Below are 17,918 nucleotides of genomic sequence, written 5' to 3' on the forward strand. Positions count from 1 at the left end.
CGAAATACTTGTGCTGAATTACATAAAACAATTTGTCATTGCCTTAGAAAATATTGCAAGCCATTTATGGACTGTGGTATCTATGGTATTAAATGACTTCAAAGACCTGCAAAATGCAGCACAATTTGCCTGATATACGAACGTTATTTTCTTACTTACGTAATATAATATAACCTGTCCGAAGGTGAAGTTAAAAAAGATAATAATAAAATTTACATGACTTTCGATATTTCAAATATACAATTCAAATTACAAAATCGCGTTTAATTTTGCTGCGATCTTTGAATATTCATATCCGAGTATCTGTATCGTTTTAAAAATGGAAAGACCTAATGTTTTAAAAAATAAGTTACCACGAAGTAGAAGCGAAAATTCTTTCACATTTTCCACAAACCGAAGAGATTTGTTACCAGTGAAACGGCGCAATTTAGATCAAAATTCTAAAAGCCAAACGATTCGAACATTCTAAAAAATCAACAAGAGGAGACAAACAAACCATCCAAATGATCGTTTCGCTTACACGAAATTAACGCACTAATTCACGTGGATTTTATTTTTTCTTAACGCAGAACAACCTGGACAACGCGAAGTACGCGATATCCTTGGCCCGAAAATGCGGCGCACGCGTGTACGCGCTGCCAGAGGACATAACCGAGGTGAAACCGAAGATGGTGATGACTGTGTTTGCCTGTCTGATGGCGATGGACTACATCCCCAATATGGATTCCGTGAAGCAGCAGAACAACATTGCGAACAACGGTCAATAATGTCGCGCCGCTTGCGATTCGTCCGCGTACGGTGTTTTCGCTGTGCACGGCAGGAACTGTGTCGACTGAGCCATGGTTTGCGCGCCGTGTCTCTTCTACGAGCGTAATAATTGTATATACACCTAGGTTAGAGTAGTTTGTTTTCCAAGACCGGAACAACAAAAAAAAAAAAGAGAAAAGAATGGAGAAGAAAGAAAAGGAAAATGGAGAAATACCGGACCGAGAGAAGGGGAAGAAAATGTCGTTTAATATAGAGAGACGACGATTTAAACGAACACGTTCTTTTCACGTCGTCCGCTAGTTAGGCAGATACTTCGCAAGATTTGGTTTGGTTCAGAGCATGCGACGAAAGTGATTTTCCAAATGGTGGTTTTTGAAATTTTTTAGTAGATAGAGTGGAAGAAAGTAGAGGACAAATCGCCACGTAGACTTTTGCTAGCGAGCTTTCAGTAAGAATCGTACGAGGATACAAGTGGAAAGTGTTTGTCATAATCGGACGGTTCGGACGACGCTTTAGATAACAATTTTTTTTCCTCGTTTTTTGCGGAAAGGAAACATGTTTCGACGAGATATAATGTTGCTTATCGATCGCTGATTGTTCGCCGAGTATGTACTGTGCACCGTGGTTTGTGATATGGGATTTCTCCTTCTCCGAATGTTTCCGCAATCATATCCCTTGTCTCACTCTCTCAATATTTGTAACCGTGATCATTTTTTAGATTTGTATGAATCGATTTTGTAACGATGTCTGCCTGTCAATGGTATTGATGATAAGAGGAAGATTCGATACGACGATCACGATCTTATACGAAATATCTGAACGTTAAGAGACTTCGGTAACTCGAGGGGACGAAATAATTCGCGTATACCGGATATACGTGGCTTTCAAATTGTCGATCATATATACATATATACATATATTTACATTCTTAAATCATATATACATATACATTTGAGATGTGTACACGTGTTTGATACTGCGAGTGTGAAAATTGTCAAAACTTTACAATGACAATGTCTTCGATCAATAAGTCAATCAGTCGAGCAATTCAAACGAAACGAAACTTCTAGGAAAACGTTGTATCTATGCATTTAGTGAAAGAAAGAAACAACAAACCGCTTTATACGAAACTTATATCGCGAGGTACCATTTCCCAATGTTCATCTCTAAATAGATCTTCGTAGAAAATTGTTCGTATCGTTTTCAGGTAAATATTTCATTTTCATCGAACGATACGTCTGAAGGCGAATTATACACGATATTTGGATTCGTTTAATAAAAGAAGAAAAAAAAGAGAAAGAAAGAAAGAAAGAATAATACCAATCGAAGGCAATATACAAAGGAGAACGTATAAGAACTGGAACTATCGTTGTAAATTTGTGACGTGTCAAGATTTTTTTCATTTTCGTGTTGTACCCAGTCATTCGCCATGATTTAACACGGTGAATACGATCGATGCGATGCGTGAACCGATTCCATATATCGTTGACGAACGAAACGAACGCACAAGGATCATTGTAATCGTGCCATTATAAATATTGAGATCGTAATCGTGATTGGATGCTTGTTGTAATATTTAACGATCGATTCCAACAAAACGTACTTACGTATTTAAAAAAGAAAGAAGAGGACGCTTTAATCTACATTCTACAGCGAGCGACGAAACAACGCTGGTTCCTCTTGGTCGTACGCGTTTTTTTATATTTGGCGCGCGTATTCCGACGCAACGAAGCTCACCTTGTAGCTGAAAGAGTGTACAGGTTAGGTTCGTTGCAGACGAACTACGCGATATCGTTGCAATTTTGCATCGTACGAATCATCGTACGCAGTTTCGCATCGAATCACTTTGCAGCGATATCGTACGATTCGATAGATTGATATTTCCGAAGCTATAACATTTCGCTGTTGCAAGGAAATTAAGGAATCAATGGCTGATGTAATTGAGCGACGTGAAGTTGTCGCAACTTCACATAGCGCGCCAAATTTGAACTTGCTACAGAAAATTCATGCACCTTTCCAATCAAAACGATTAAACTGTCAATTCGTACATCATCGACGCAAAATTGCAACGATGTCTCATTCGTCTGAACGACGAATCATTCTTTCGTAGTTGGAAAATGTCATTTGGCAATAGAAGCGAAAAGTCGATTGACTGAATCTACTTTGTACTTGTTGTACCGTCTTCTTTTCCTCTGTTTTATTAGAGAAGAAATTTTGCGCATTATATGCGATGAATAAGCGCGACACGATCGCGAGAAACGACAAGTTTTAAGAGAACCTTGTCGAGAGCTTCGTACGGAAATTTCAGCTTTTAGACGTTTTATGGACCGCGCTATGTATTCGAGGAAGAATCTAAGTGCATTTTCTATTGCGACTATACGACTATATGTTCGTTAGGTCTCAACTAAATTAAGATTAAAAGTCGGTTGGTTAATCGATGAATCGTACGAGAAAAAAGATCGTACTGGGAAGATCGATCGTAACTTGAAAATTAAATATCGAACGTGCAATCCATCGATGCTTGGGGCATTCCTATGTGGAAACAAAAGGAAAGAAAACAAGTTTCTCAAAGAAACAGGACACAAGCTAAGCGTTTCTTAATTAAGGATCAAATTATCCTTTCGATTGTTAGATGAAATCGCGCGTTACGTTATCCATTCCATAGATAACACTCGTACCAGGCTGCATTTGTTTCTGAAGTAACAGGATACGAAATTACATTCCGTGTATCCTGAGTCGAGATAATCGAATTCGAAGGATGAGAAAGAAATTTAGAAACATTCAAAACGCTGAAAAACACGTTTCGATATTCTCTTCTGTAATTTTTACGAGTATCGGGGCGTAAATCTGTTAAAAGAGGGCCGTTTGCAATCTGCGCACCTAGATTTAAGATTTAGTAAGGAGAGAGAAATTTTGCTCTGTTCCCTAAGGCGAAAATTAGATTAGGAAAAGAAACAAACAAAAAAAAAAAAAAAAAAGAAAAGAGAGAGAAAAAAGAAGAAAGAAAGACACGCGTGGACGCGGGAGGAAGATCACGAATCACGTTACGCTAAGAGTTCTTTTTCCCTGTATTTTTGTTTTAATCGATTCGTCAATCAATTTCAACTTACAATGATCGCTGAACTAGAGAAAACAAATGTGTATACGTTCACATACACACGATATTCTGTGCGTACATGGACGTGTGTGGGTCACCGTAGATATATAATTTAATGTATCCGTAATTTAAATAAAAAGAAATTTATCTAATAAGATTTGTGTAAGACTTTAAAAATGTAAATGGTAAACGCATTATTTAAGGTGAATAATATATGATACTGATAAAATAGGATACATAATAGGAGAGATTGTAGGTATTTTGATATAAGACTATTTATTGTCTTCCGTTTATTTTTTTATCATAAATTGGACAAAACATTCTATGGTACATTAATATCTTGTCCCTTTTTAACTTAGAGCTTGATGTCGACAGATTATACTTTGTCTTTTTAATCTATAACTGTATTTCAAATTATCCCAAAAACCATTCACTTCATCGGAAATATCCTCTTCGTCTCTGAATTCGCCACGATGCTAGTTATCGATGAATCAGGAATTTGAGGCAATTCTCGTTTGGCTGCTCGAATATCTCTCAGAGACAGACTTACGTATTGCGTCATAGCCGACAGTTTCTTCTTTTCCGTGCCCAAAGTGCCCATCCTTGTCATCGACGAGACGAACTGATAGTCGCTCACGAAGACACGCGTAGTCGAACTCTCCTAGAAACAAGAGAAGAATCGTTATAGCATCTAATTTTTTAATTAGCAAGTTTTTTCATATTATATAACTTTCGGATCGGAAAATTCGATATAACAAAAGTACAGAGAATCGCGAAACTAATAACATCAGATCTACGAAGAATTAGAAAATTGCAATCTCTAAGAAATTACGAAATTACCAATAAGATTAAACTTACAAAGGGATGAACAATGGTAAATTTACAAAGAGTTATAAAATTACGAAGATGAGATTTACAAGGAATTACACAATCACAAATTACAAAGAATAATATTAGAATAATTCTAGAATAATTTCCACAAATTTGATGAAAGCTGAAAGGAAAGAAATTTGTTCGAAATCTTTGAATATCATCGAAAAAGTCGCTCACTAGATGCGAATCGAGATCCGCTTCGACCACAATATTGGCACCATAAGATCCGAAATAGAAGGATGCGTAGTAGCTACAATTATTCAGATTAGTCGTCTTCTGGATCAGTATAGTCTCGCTGGGAACTTTGTTCAATCGTGGCAGAGATTCCAGCTCGTATCTGTTATTCTTTATCTTGTTCATCATTCTCTTAGAGGGATAGTGATTTATCGCAACCGTCACGCCACATTCTCCGATCGTCGTGTTCTCCGTAATGTGGAACGTTCCATCGGGCACGCCATTCAAGTCTACTCCGATATTAAATCGTTCGGCGATCAATTTAAAATTATTCAAATGTTCAACTTCGACTTGATCGTTCACCGTCAAGTAGTTGATGCCGTATTCGCTGAATCTTATTTCGAACGGTTCCTCGCTCATTAGGTGTCTCGATTGTTCTTCTGGTATGTCGATTTTATTGTCGTTCGTGATGTCAATGCTTTGTCGTCTGACGTTTCCCAAATGACAGTACAATCCATCAGAGCCTGTCGGTCTACAGAAGAGGTTCATCACTGTGTAGTTTGACGTTTGAACTCCATCGTGGTTCATCGGAGTTGAAGTAACGTTCATCTCTACGTCGAACACGTACTCTGGTCCATATTTCCAGACGTTCTCGTCCACCGTCACCCGGGCCACTGAAAGACGATAAAATTCTGAATAATTTTTATCGTTCGACGCACGTTACAGTATCTTTGTTAATTTTTTCATACGTTAAATCAGTTAATTTCGTTCGTCAATTCTTTTTTCCCTCAGCTCTTTGAAATTTTTATTGGATATTTTATTAGACGCATTATATTTTATATAATTCAGCGCGAACACATGGGATTGCAAGTATTTATTATTAATTTTCTTGTATTTTATCTCAGTCGATTTATTTTTTATCATTTTTAATATATTGTACTTTTGCACTTGATACACTTGCTCTAATTGGTACAGTTATAGTTTCTAACTCATTGTCACACAGAATTCTAAGTTTTCGTTATACACTTTAATTAGATGGTTTTAGTTTGGACGATTTACTTCTCAGGATATTTAATAAACTTTGACGTTAATTCTCAAACACTGAACTAGGCTAGACAGCACTTACTCTAGTTGACACAGTCACGGTTTCTTCTTTCAACGCAAGCGGAACTCTAAATTATTTTTATTGTTAGTTTCTTTTCATGAGTTATTTTAGTACGTTTATTTTTTTTAACGATCTTTTAGAAAATTTTAATATTGGTTTTAATATTAGTTTCAGACGTGTTAAATTACTATTAAAGCACATTCTCTACATAACAAAACGACGATGGAAGCACGAAAAATTCTAATTTTTCCTTTTTATTTTAATATTCGTTCTAATTTGAAAATTTTATGAGCAAAACGAATTGTACGTTATGAATAAGCGAATGAGCGAATGATTATTAAATAGTTATTTAATATATCGTTTTAAAGTGATTAACGTCTGTAGACGTTTTTTTTTTGTGCGCTAACGAAGGAAGTTACGATTTGCAATTAGTTATGAATTATCGTTTGCATAAGCAGTTCCTGGCCCGATTCAGACAGATTGACGATAAAGACATAGTTAAATGGAAAATTGGCTTACCGACCTAAGAAGAACGGGATTAATGAGGCGAGCATGTCGTAGCACTGCTCTCAACTGGTTTAATACTCTTCTTCGGCTTGAAGGTCCTTTTATATCGCCGATATACTCTGACGACCTCGTCGTGTAATTTAATTAAGCCGTCCCACCACCGACGCTGTAATCGCAAATTATGCTACTTCGATCTGGGATAACTCGCAACTTTCGAGATATAAAATGAAATTCGGGGTCTTACAACGTTTCCATTCATTCTACGATTACATCCTTTAAAATATATTTTCTCTGATAAAGTGCTTTCGAATAATAATCACAATCTTTATAAAGAGTACATTAACAAAATTTCAATCGGTATATTTGCTTTAATTTGCCCTATTATACGGACATTATTCCATTTAATAGTAATCAGTGTAATTTTAATTCGAATTTTTAAAAACAAATGTAATTCATTCTTAGAAAGCAACTTGATAAGGGACACAGTGTTTTCTACTATACCGACTGTAGCTAGTTTCACATTATCGGTTAAGCAAGAGTGATCTCGGAGTCGTGGATCATCTTAACAGTACCAAATTCAAAAATCTAGTTATTCTTTCGAACAATGAATCGTATTCAAGTTACATAGAGTTAAGGGTTTTTTTATTGCATATAATTTGATTACAGTTCCTTTACGATATTTCTATCCTCTTATACGGAGAGTAACGTCAATCTTCTACGGGAGTTTTAACATCTAATTATTATTATTGTTGTCCATTGCTTCTACGGGATGTAGTCTCTCAAATTTGTCGAAATATAAAAACGGCAGTGGATCCGTAGCGGGTTTTATGCCAAGTAGTTTCACAGAAGTAATATCCTGCAGGGTAAAATTTCTTTTGGCTATGTTGTTCGACACCCTCTGGCTTATCCTAGTTTCACTCTCAAACGTGTTATTATTGATAGACATTCTGCTGACATATTCATCCTGAAAAAGATAAGCGTTAACTCTCTATTTTAGTTAGACGATAATTATCAGTAATCTGCGGTCTTTTTTCGTAATTATGGGAAAAATGGTAAAAATATATAAAATAGCCAAAGTATGGTACACCCTGTAACGTTTAGTTGGTAATATAATTTTCTATCTAAATTTCACCTTTTTAATTACATTCTAATTATTAGATCATAGAAATTCGTATTATTTATAAAGAAACGTATGCCTTGAAACGGCGCCTTTTTGAAATTCTTAGATCCAAAGATAAAAAAAAGCTGTCTAAAAATATAAATAATCTATGAAGTTAATAAATTTATGAAATTCTATTAAACGACCAAAGGTGCATCTAATATTACGACGGTCGACATTTTCCATAAGACCAACTTTTAAATTGCTCATCATACTTTTTTCGCTATGATCCTCATGTTACTCAACATGCTATGTACATTCTATGAATTTTCGCGTTTTTAAATATCCCATAAATGCATAAACGTACGGCAGCCTACTGATTATAAGATTGGCTAAATTTTGACACATACAATTTCAAAATTCGTCATTGTTTTCTGCAACGTCGGATGACATCTGCTATTGCGTTTGTCTGTCCACTTCTCAAATACAACAGTCTTGTCTGTATTTCGATTCGGTAACGACAAAACCTCCAAATTGTAATTCTGCTTTCGAGATTGATCGTAACTTTCCTCTCGGTTACTTCTATGGAGATTGTCAGAATCGTAGAGCTCGTAAATGACGAACAAAGAGGAACAGTCGTTTAACGGGTAATCTTTATCCCCAGTGTACGAGAGGTATGGCAATACGACGTTTGCGTATTTGCTTAGGTCTATTTCGGTGCTTAATTCTTTGAAGATTTTCCGAAGGATATTAAGTTTTCTTTTGTTGATCGCAGACGAAAATCCGATATTTTCGATTCCTCGTGGACTGAATTCTATTACAAATGGAGTTCCTATCTCTCCTAGTTCGATGTGACCTCCGCTCATATCCTCGACCGTGATACCTTCGAAATGACAAAGTAACTGATCCATCGATTTTGGACGACATTTTAGAGTCGTGGTTACGCTCGTTTGGAAGAGTGCATCGCCTAATAGACCATCGGACAATGCGTGTGTGATATTCACGTCGAACACATATTCAGGACCGTATACCCACGCACGTGAATCGAACGTGGTGACGTTGGCCGCTAAATAAAGGAAATATCGACGAGATTAGTTCTTTTACCAGGGCTGGACCCTTCAAACCCTTAAAAGTCATCGTATTATTCAAAATCATCTTATTCGAAATCATTTTATTTCAAATCACTAGAGTAAAATGAAATGAAATCGAGCGTTTTATTATCAACGAATATTATGCAAAGATAGTAAAATCTCAGTTTGTAATAATTATAAACACGGTCACGATTGTTTTATTTTAATTTTCATCGTTAGTTCGATATTTCAGACACGTCTGTTTCTGAAATTTTGGAACAGGACTAATTTCGTTCGTAAATATAAAGAAGTGATGATTCAGTTGTATCGTAGATGATCGTAAGAATTTCGATTAAGATAAATAATTTTGTAAAATACGTAATCGTTTCTACTTCGTAAATAATACAATGTGCAAGCTTAACTTACATCGCTACGTGTTCTACAAAAAAAAAAAAAAAAAAAAAAAAATATTGGGATCTGTACATATTTCAAAAATCCGAAGACCGTAAGAAGAGATCTCGTCACAACGTAGAATTTGGTTACTTTAGACAATCTTTCAGTCAAAAATTCGTGCGAAACAAAATTACTATTGACATTTGTAACATTAATTCCTGACTTAATGATAATATTAATAGGACGTTTGGTATAGACGCGGCAGGAACATGATTCTAAATATCTAAAACCGATATACTGTATGTCTTTCTCATTTTTGACCATCAAATCGATTTTTCTTCATTACAAATCGATAAGATCGATTCTTCAATGTTTCATGCATTAACGATGGGACCGGCAAAAAATAAATTGATCTGTGTGAGAAGGTGTACTAGTGCAGGCTGTAATACTGATTAAAATTAATTGGCTTACCGACCTAGAAAAAATGGGATTAATACGACGTGCATGTTGTTGCAACGTGTTTAGCCACTGGATTGCCCTCGTAGCAGTTGAAAGCTCCTTTATATCAGTGACAGTTCGCACAACCGTGCTTGTGTTTGCTAATTCGATATAATCTTTGCCCTACGACGTAGCTGAACATTATATATATATATACACACAGTTACGCGTAATGCTCGTGTACATCGCATGTAACTTTCATGGTTTGACGATTAGGAGAGTCGTGGCAACTTTCATGAATTGCCTCATTAAACTGAACGCAACTGAACGAGAAAGAGATTCCTTTTAGACTATTCATCTTCGTTAGACTCTATTGACTGTTAAGTTCACACGAACTTCTGTAACATAGTACATAGTATTTTTTTTTTTACTCTTTAATGATACTCTTTGATAGATGATAATTCTTTGATCGGTGGAAACTGGTCCAAAAGTTCGTTTTCATTGAAAATAAAATTGTACGATTAACGATGTGACCCAGTGTAAGCTGGCCGAATTAAGCTGTCACTTTGACACTTCAACGACCGTAATCCGTACCATGAGTGGTTCGTGTTATCGAAGTGTGTTATTCTATTAAACTCGTTACGCGGCTAAAGCGAGACACCAGTTTGCTCGAGTTTGCGTTACTATATTCCGAGTAGTGCCTCTCGGACTGGTCACGAAATTTGGGTTTTCCAAAAGTAAGATATCGCTGCTTTTCTCGTATTTCCCATTAGTCGTTACGCACCTTTCGCCTTTATAGTCGGGACGAAGTTGGAAGAACCTGACCTGCCGAAGTTGACGTTCCTTTCTATCGCAATGATTCTGCAGACGGATAAGAGGTGGAGAAGAAAGGACGAGAAGGAAACGGAAGGAGAAGAAGTAAATGGAGGGAAAGACAGGACGAAGAGGAGTTGATGGAGATAGGTAGAAAAGGATAAGGAAGGAAATAGGAGAAAAAGGAAAAGATGAGATGAAATGGAAGGAAGAAGGTGAAGAAAAGTGGAGAAGAAAACAAGACAAAAGTGGAGGAAGAAACTGTGGAGGAAAAGGGAAGGAGAGTTTCTACGAAGAAATGAAATGAAAGAAACAACAGAAGAAAAAAGTATTAAATAATAAAAGTAGAAAGTAAAGTAAGAAGAAAAGTAAAGTAAAGATAATATTATATATAATTAATTTCGGAAAAAATAGTTTTGCATTAATTTGACTTTCAGTTACAGAATCATTCATTAAGTAATTATAAGACGCACAGTATAAATCCTGTCTTTTCATCGCTATGGATTCGTCATATTTGATATTATGAAGTATTATACATATATATATATATATATATATATATATATATATATATATATGTGTTTAATCCTTTGTTGCGCGCAAATTACGCGTGAACTTCAAAGTACAAGCGTGTGTACAGTTGTGTAGTTGACAGCTAAACGCGATTGGATCTCAAGGTGCAAACGGGCCACGTTTAATTAGTTGATGGTGTCGCTTCTTTGATAACGCGTTGTTACTGGTACTCGTTCAATTTTCTCCGTTACGCGTTTGCTTCCCCTTCGTCTTGAATTTTTTTAGAGAAGAAGAATAAATCAACTTTTGCTACTGCTTTACGAATTGTTTAACAACGAACTTTTTTCATCAGGAATAAATTCTATTTGAATTTCTATTGGAATTAATTTCTGTTACAATTACAGAACATTTTTCAATTTTTATGAAACTTAATCTCTAACATAAATAGAGAATACATTTGAAAATGAGAAAACATAATATATGTATACAGGAGAATAAATTAACTCGTTAAAATGAAGCCTCCAGGAAATGGAATAATCGATCAGGTGGATATAATAAAATCATTTCATGCGATTGAAGAAACAGTCTTTATTGATTACATTTATCGAATACAATTTTAATCATCACATATGTGTAATAATTATAACAACATCCATTGATTGATAATTAATATTCATCGGTTTGAGACGATTTATCGTAAGAGAAGATCTGAAATTTACATAAAAACGATACTTGAGACCCGATGCACACAAGCGACGCGATGTCACCATGCGATTCGGCACGTAACACATACATGTGCATATACCTATCCTTAATCGTGCAATGCACAAGAGCGACATCGCATTGTCCATCGGTGACAATCGTACAACGACACCACAACGATGTCGCATCGCTCATGTGCATCAGCTGTAACTCTAGTTCAGCAACATTTAACACTCAGGAAATTGAATATGATGTTCTATCAATTTTATTGATCCAAGATAGACGATTTGTTCTGATTTATTTTTAGTTTTTTGCAAAGATATTACTTCATCACTTAAGAGATTCTATTACTGCTGTATATAATCATATTTCGAACGGAATAGTCTTCTCTTAAAGAGTCTAAAACGTTCACAATATGAAAAATATATATCTTTCTTCTTGCCTACTTTTTTCTTCTAAGGTTAGTACTCTTTGTAAAATATTTAAAAAACTATACGAGTTAATCCCTTCCACGATTTTTGCAATACTAAGAGAAATTTTCGCCAATATATTTGACTATCAAAATACGTAGTATGAAAATATCTTTACAATTTAAAAAGTTCAGAAAATATGAGAAATATTATAAAACGTACAATTATATCATTATGAATGTAAAATTATAATTATAAATATTTCAGGGAATACGAGCTCTTTGTATTAGCTATGATTATCATTGTGTTAGCTGTGTTAGCTTTCATTTTTGTCAAAAACAAAGTAAACTGGGAAAGAGCTAATTCCGATCCTTGTTCAATTCTTACATCGATATCACATCACAGTACAAATTCGCTTTCTCAAAAAATAGCATTCTTTTAGTGAAAATACTTTCATATAGAGATATGATAATACATTAGCAAACATCATAATAGAGTTAGTCGAATTGTTTTCAATTTCCTTAAATTTCAGTTACACGATATACATTACAATATACAATTATCACATCATTTGACATGTACACAGAAATTTGTTAACAAGTCTAGCACTTGTATTTTAACTGACATTTAGATTAGACACATTTCTCAGGTACACATATTGCTATGGGCACGTATATGCCTGTGATTTATTGTTTACATATAAGATTTCATTGATCTACAAAGGAAAGGATTCCTTTTTGATAATAATTGAATCACATAGAATTCAAGCTAACCAGATAATTTCCTATATAAAATGTTAAGCATTAATGATATATGTACGTTGGTACTGAAATTGAGAAATTTGTAAGAAGCAGAATGTTCTAGGAATCCGTCTAGACAAATAAAGTAATTCTTTCTATTATATTTCTGCGTCTATATGTGATATTTAAGATTAAAATATAATAATATCAAAGTAAAAGTAGTATAAAACTTAGTTAAAAAATAATTAAGTGACTAATTCTTCATTAAACTTATCCCGATTTAAAGCTTTATACCACGATTAAGAATCGTTTTTGTAACGTGGAGGCGGATTCTTAATCAAAATCACATTAATCAAAACTCTAAATCATTCTTGATTCTTGCAAAAGAAAATTGATCATTTACCGAGGCACGATCGACAATTCTACATTCCTGCGATCGTCACAGCGATATCCTCTTTACACAGAATGTACTCGATCATATTTAAAACATTCTGCAAGTTGAAAAAGTCGCAATTCTGTATCACGATGGAGCCAATATTCAGTTTCAACAAAATTTCTCGTAGCATAGACAACAGGTTAAAGAAATTCTCATTAGTTATTTCGATATTATCCTTATATACCATATGAAACACGTATTTCGAAATTCGTGGATCATAGCTCTGCGTGATAAAGGGAAGTCGGTCGGTCGGTAAGAAAGGATTTCTAAGTAAATCGACAATACTATCATCTTCCAATTTGCATTCTTTAGAGTAATAACGAATCACGTGAACCATATGATGTGTCGTATCGCGGTTTATCTTTTTCAATATAGTAAGGTTTCGCGTTTGCTTGTTCCTTTTCTCTTGTTCCATTTTCTTATATAACAAATCAGTGTCTTGCGTAAGAAAGATATTAATATCTAGAAAATACCACTTTATTATTTTTTTGCTTGATTGTTCAATTACGCGAAAGTAATTTAAATAATCTCCAATAAAATCGCTTAATTCATCGCAACAAGTCATGTAAAAAGGAACTACATGTCCTCGATCGACTGAGTCGAACCAACTTCCGTTTCCCAATTTACTGTTCATTTTTGGTAGCCAGAACATCTCTGTTATTATATCTTTAATCGTAGCATCTCGTTTCTTGGACAGCTGTGTCAATTTTTGTAAGTCAAAGTCCAGAACAATGTCACAAGTTGAGCTGAAGATGTTGTCTATACTTTCGGTAACGGAATGGACATCGATGTTTAAGAATTCAGAAAAGCGTTTTGTAAAAGGAATGAGAATTTCGTCTGGAGGGATTAAATGACCGACCAGATGCAGAAGTTGGTTTTCTTCGTGACATATTTTGCGAAACTTGACAGTTGTGGTGGATTTAATTGTCACGTCACCATTTTCAAAGCACATGTGGATTACGACTATTGATAATTGTTCGATCATGACCAGACGTAAGATTTCTTTGTTGTAGGTCCTGAACTGAGTTGTAGACTCCATTATTCTGAAATGATTTCATTATTTAGTTTTAGGCCTGTTTTGGGTAAAAACTATTTTAGGATCAAACATTTGAATCTTTGTTTAGCATAGTGATACGAATTCTTCAGAAGATCAAGATACTATTTACTTAATTTAATTAAACGCTTATCATCGAGTTTAAAAATTCACGTAATTCTTCCATTGCGTATACCAACTTTTTCACATTCGAAGTATTTCATCTATGCATACGATAAGAGAAATTATTTTTTCAGGTCAAGGGTCGAATCATTCACAATCTGAGACGAAACTGGTCAATTCCACTTTTTGCAAATTCCTGAATTTTAATACCAGAGTACACGATTAGCGTTTATCTTTTCACAATCCAAATGATCTAATCAATTTGTTTTTTGTCTGATTCAATTGCTATTATCTAAGAAAGATGTCTGTTTTCCATAGATCATTGAAATCTCCGGTATTTACGTCACATTTTCATGTCTTTCACTCCAAAACTGATCAATTTCTCAGAACAAAAAAAAAAAAAAAAAAAAAAAAAAAAAAAAAAAAAAAAAAAAAAAAAAAAAAAAAAAAAAAAAAAAAAAAAAAAAAAAAATATCAAAATAGAAAACTGGCTAATTTGAAAAACTAAGAAATCAACTGAAGAAATAAAGGAGAATTTGACACACAACCAGTATACAGCGGCTACGAAAAATATTTGAAAACTACCTTATTTTCTAATAAATCCTTTTTTCTATCAGATTCTGCGTTTCATTTTCATATTAAAGTATTAAATTTTTCCAATCACACGAAGTTTACTATATCTTGGCTTAATTAATTAATACGTAAATGCTATAATAAATACAATGATAAATAAAATAATAAATTATGTGCAAATACTTTTCATACAATTGCTGCATTTGTTTCTTTACGATAAGGATAAATGAACCTACCTTTTGACGAAGATTGAAATCAACGAAATTTTTGACCACGTTGACCGATAAAGCTTCCTTGTTCTCCAACGTATGTATATCGCAAAATACAAAGTCTCTTCAAATAACTGCAAATGATATTTGCTTTACGTAAATATCATAAAATTTCAAGATTGGGAAAGTAGAGGAAACGATATGTGTGTCCTCCAAGTAATCACGACGACGACTTCACTGATCTCTGATTTAGTTGGCAAGAGGGTGGAGGTAACATATAAACGTTCGCCAGGAGTACCGCAGGCGCAGAGGCACCCTGTTTTGCTTATCTCATAGTCTACGAGTGGGGGGTTCTAGTTTCTACCTATCGTGTGCGAGATACTACCCCATGCCACATCCCAGTGTTGCATTAGTGTTTAAAGGAGCAACCAGTGGTAGAGGGGGGCTAACACCTGTTATGAAGGGGAAGATACGCGAGATCGGAAGTGGGTGGCCAGCTTTTCTCGATCAAAACAAAAACTGACCTTTCCTTCCTATCATGTTTTTCCATATCCCGTTCCCTTTACGTCACTTACTCCGAGCTTTTTATCTTTCTCTTCTGTTCTTTATGATTTGCTATGATCCTTGTTTTCGGATAACGCGAACGGTTCCATTTAAAACGTACGTTTCAATATCCTGTCGTGCGGATGCTCGTATATTACGTTGCAGTTACGTGGGTCCGTATGGTGTAAATTGATCCTTAATCAAACGTAACTTATCTGAAAGTTCCGATTCGCGTGTGAAGATCGCAAATTTCTAGAAATTTTCATGACATTTTCCTTGTTTTTCCAATAAACTGTTCTACGCTTCTTTGGTCTCTATTAGTTTTCAATAAAGTTAATCGCACCAGCTATGCGATTCAATTTAATTGGTCAGTTGGTTTGTCCCCGCCAGGAAGGTCCTGGCGCACGTCGATCGAGCGAAAATAACATCAAAAGAGGAAAAGGATTGCAATATTGCGTAGCTCGGTGCAACATGTCCCAATTTTGTTTTGTTTATTAGCTCATATTAAATTTTGTTTATTATATAAAAATTTATTATTATATATAACAATTACTCTATAATAAGCAAAAACTGTTTATTATATAAATATTTACAAAAATTTATTGTATTGTATCATATCAATACATCATATGGCCTAAGTAAACTTTTCGGATATAAAAGTTCCGTATTTATTTTACAAATTAAAATCCCGATATTTACTATAGCGTATTGTTGAATTTTATTAGAATTTTATTGGAACTTTTTCATTGCCTGCTATTTGTTCGTTTGGAAGTTATTTTCAATAAATGTTGAAAAAATCTATGATCTTAATGATACAGAAAATAGCAGAAACTAATTCATATAGAGATCATTTACCGAGATCATCATTGCAATGCGAGTAAAAAGAGAAAATTTAAATACCCACCTTCCTTGGTTTATTCGATTATTCGTAATCCAGATGCAGAGCCATGTTTGAAACTCAAAGCCTGTTACAGAAAATACATTGAGAGCTCATTAGAAACTGGTGAAATCCATTTCCATTGAAGTCCGAGAATCTCCTGTCAAAGCATGTTTTTCCATCACGGCTGAAGTTTGAAAACCTCCCATTAAAATATTAATTATAATCAAACATTCATCTGATTTTTACCAAGAGAAAGAAATTACAACTAACGGTATATCTATAGTTATAGTTATAGTATATATATTGTAGTATAATTAGTACAGTTATAATTATAGTATATATTATAATATAATATAGTTATAGGTTATAGTATATATATTATAGTATAATATAGTTATAGTCATAATATAGTTTAAGCACGCGACATGTACTTGATTAGGAAAGTTCATTTCACAGGTAGCATATACATACTCGAGCGTAGAATAGTTGCACGCGGCAAAGAGAAACACAATTAAGTTGATTATATTAATTACGTAGAAGAGAAAATTATATTTCAGTTTTTTCCTTTTCTCTCTTTACCTCGATATTCTGTTGTAAAAAACAGAGTAAGCTGATTCCAAGAACAGTAGCCTGGGCGAGCGCTTTGAAATTGCGTTTCGCTGTTCTGTGGTTTCGTTTTCGGGCATAAGTTTACCTTCACTACGAGATGATTATTCGCTCATTCATTAATAAGAATTGAGATTCGAAGTAAATAATAAATAGATAGAAATAAATTACCGTCTTATGATGATGATAATTACAACCATTTTTACGTTGCTTCAGTAATATTGATCGCTTCGGTAAAATATGTGAAATAAAAACTTTGTTGCTAAAAAGATATTACCGACTTGGAAAAGCGCTACAAAAGTATTAAATAATTTCTACTTTAGTTGTATTTTATTTAGACATATATGCAACAATGGTTAGATTATTTATTTACTTACTAGACAGCGTACTAAATATAGTGCAATTTTCTCGAAGGTGATGCAAAATTAAAAATATTACTAACGTGTGATCTATATCCATTTCTAGTTGTACGACATCGGTAATTGTGGCGATTGGATCTCAAGTTAATGACAAACTTGATGTATACATAATTCCATTGACCTGTACACTATTAATAAGTTGAGCGTGATTTGTATTCGCACCGGTACAAGTGGCGTTAATCAATATAATTTGGTCACTATTAATTATATCCACTATTAAATATATTTACGTATTAATACAATTATAATGATTTTTTAACAAGAAATTTACTTTTAATGTATGTGTTGTATGAATGTGTTCATTCTTTAATGTAGAGAAAACATGCTGTGCTGAATTGTTCTCTCGTGATAGCCTTTAAAACTTAACGTGGGGTTGTACATATAAAGATTAAAT

At 34.2% G+C, this 17,918-nt stretch overlaps 3 protein-coding genes, 1 long non-coding RNA gene and 1 pseudogene across 6 annotated transcripts in view; 2 read left to right on the plus strand and 3 right to left on the minus strand.

Annotated features, from left to right (window-relative positions):
• Positions 1-4,020, plus strand: part of LOC122577696 (plastin-2) — a 48,973-nt gene extending 44,953 nt beyond the window's left edge. For all 3 annotated transcript variants that reach the window (XM_043749176.1, XM_043749174.1, XM_043749177.1), the window contains exon 4: positions 570-4,020. In XM_043749176.1, the coding sequence (XP_043605111.1) occupies positions 570-767 (198 nt within the window). In that variant the 3' untranslated portion in view covers positions 768-4,020. The remainder of the gene's footprint in view (positions 1-569) is intronic.
• Positions 4,021-4,140: 120 nt separating this feature from the next.
• LOC122573921 lies at positions 4,141-6,783 on the minus strand (annotated as a pseudogene).
• A 366-nt stretch (positions 6,784-7,149) lies between these two features.
• On the minus strand, positions 7,150-9,716 carry LOC122577699. The gene is made up of 3 exons (XM_043749180.1): positions 9,562-9,716; positions 8,034-8,689; positions 7,150-7,488 (listed from the first exon to the last, which is right to left on the minus strand). The coding sequence occupies exons 1-3, from the start codon at positions 9,590-9,592 to the stop codon at positions 7,258-7,260; spliced, it is 918 nt and encodes a 305-aa protein (XP_043605115.1). The 5' UTR covers positions 9,593-9,716; the 3' UTR covers positions 7,150-7,257.
• A 144-nt stretch (positions 9,717-9,860) lies between these two features.
• LOC122577700 lies at positions 9,861-12,230 on the plus strand. Its single transcript, XR_006320407.1, has 2 exons — positions 9,861-10,261; positions 10,324-12,230. It is a non-coding gene; the product is annotated as an uncharacterized LOC122577700 (long non-coding RNA).
• On the minus strand, positions 10,885-17,789 carry LOC122577697. Its single transcript, XM_043749178.1, has 2 exons — positions 15,104-17,789; positions 10,885-14,181 (listed from the first exon to the last, which is right to left on the minus strand). The coding sequence occupies exon 2, from the start codon at positions 14,175-14,177 to the stop codon at positions 13,125-13,127; it is 1,053 nt and encodes a 350-aa protein (XP_043605113.1). The 5' UTR covers positions 14,178-14,181; positions 15,104-17,789; the 3' UTR covers positions 10,885-13,124.
• Positions 17,790-17,918: the final 129 nt, after the last annotated feature.

The sequence above is a fragment of the Bombus pyrosoma genome, linkage group LG2 (genome assembly GCF_014825855.1).
Source record: "Bombus pyrosoma isolate SC7728 linkage group LG2, ASM1482585v1, whole genome shotgun sequence".
Lineage (NCBI taxonomy): Eukaryota > Metazoa > Arthropoda > Insecta > Hymenoptera > Apidae > Bombus > Bombus pyrosoma.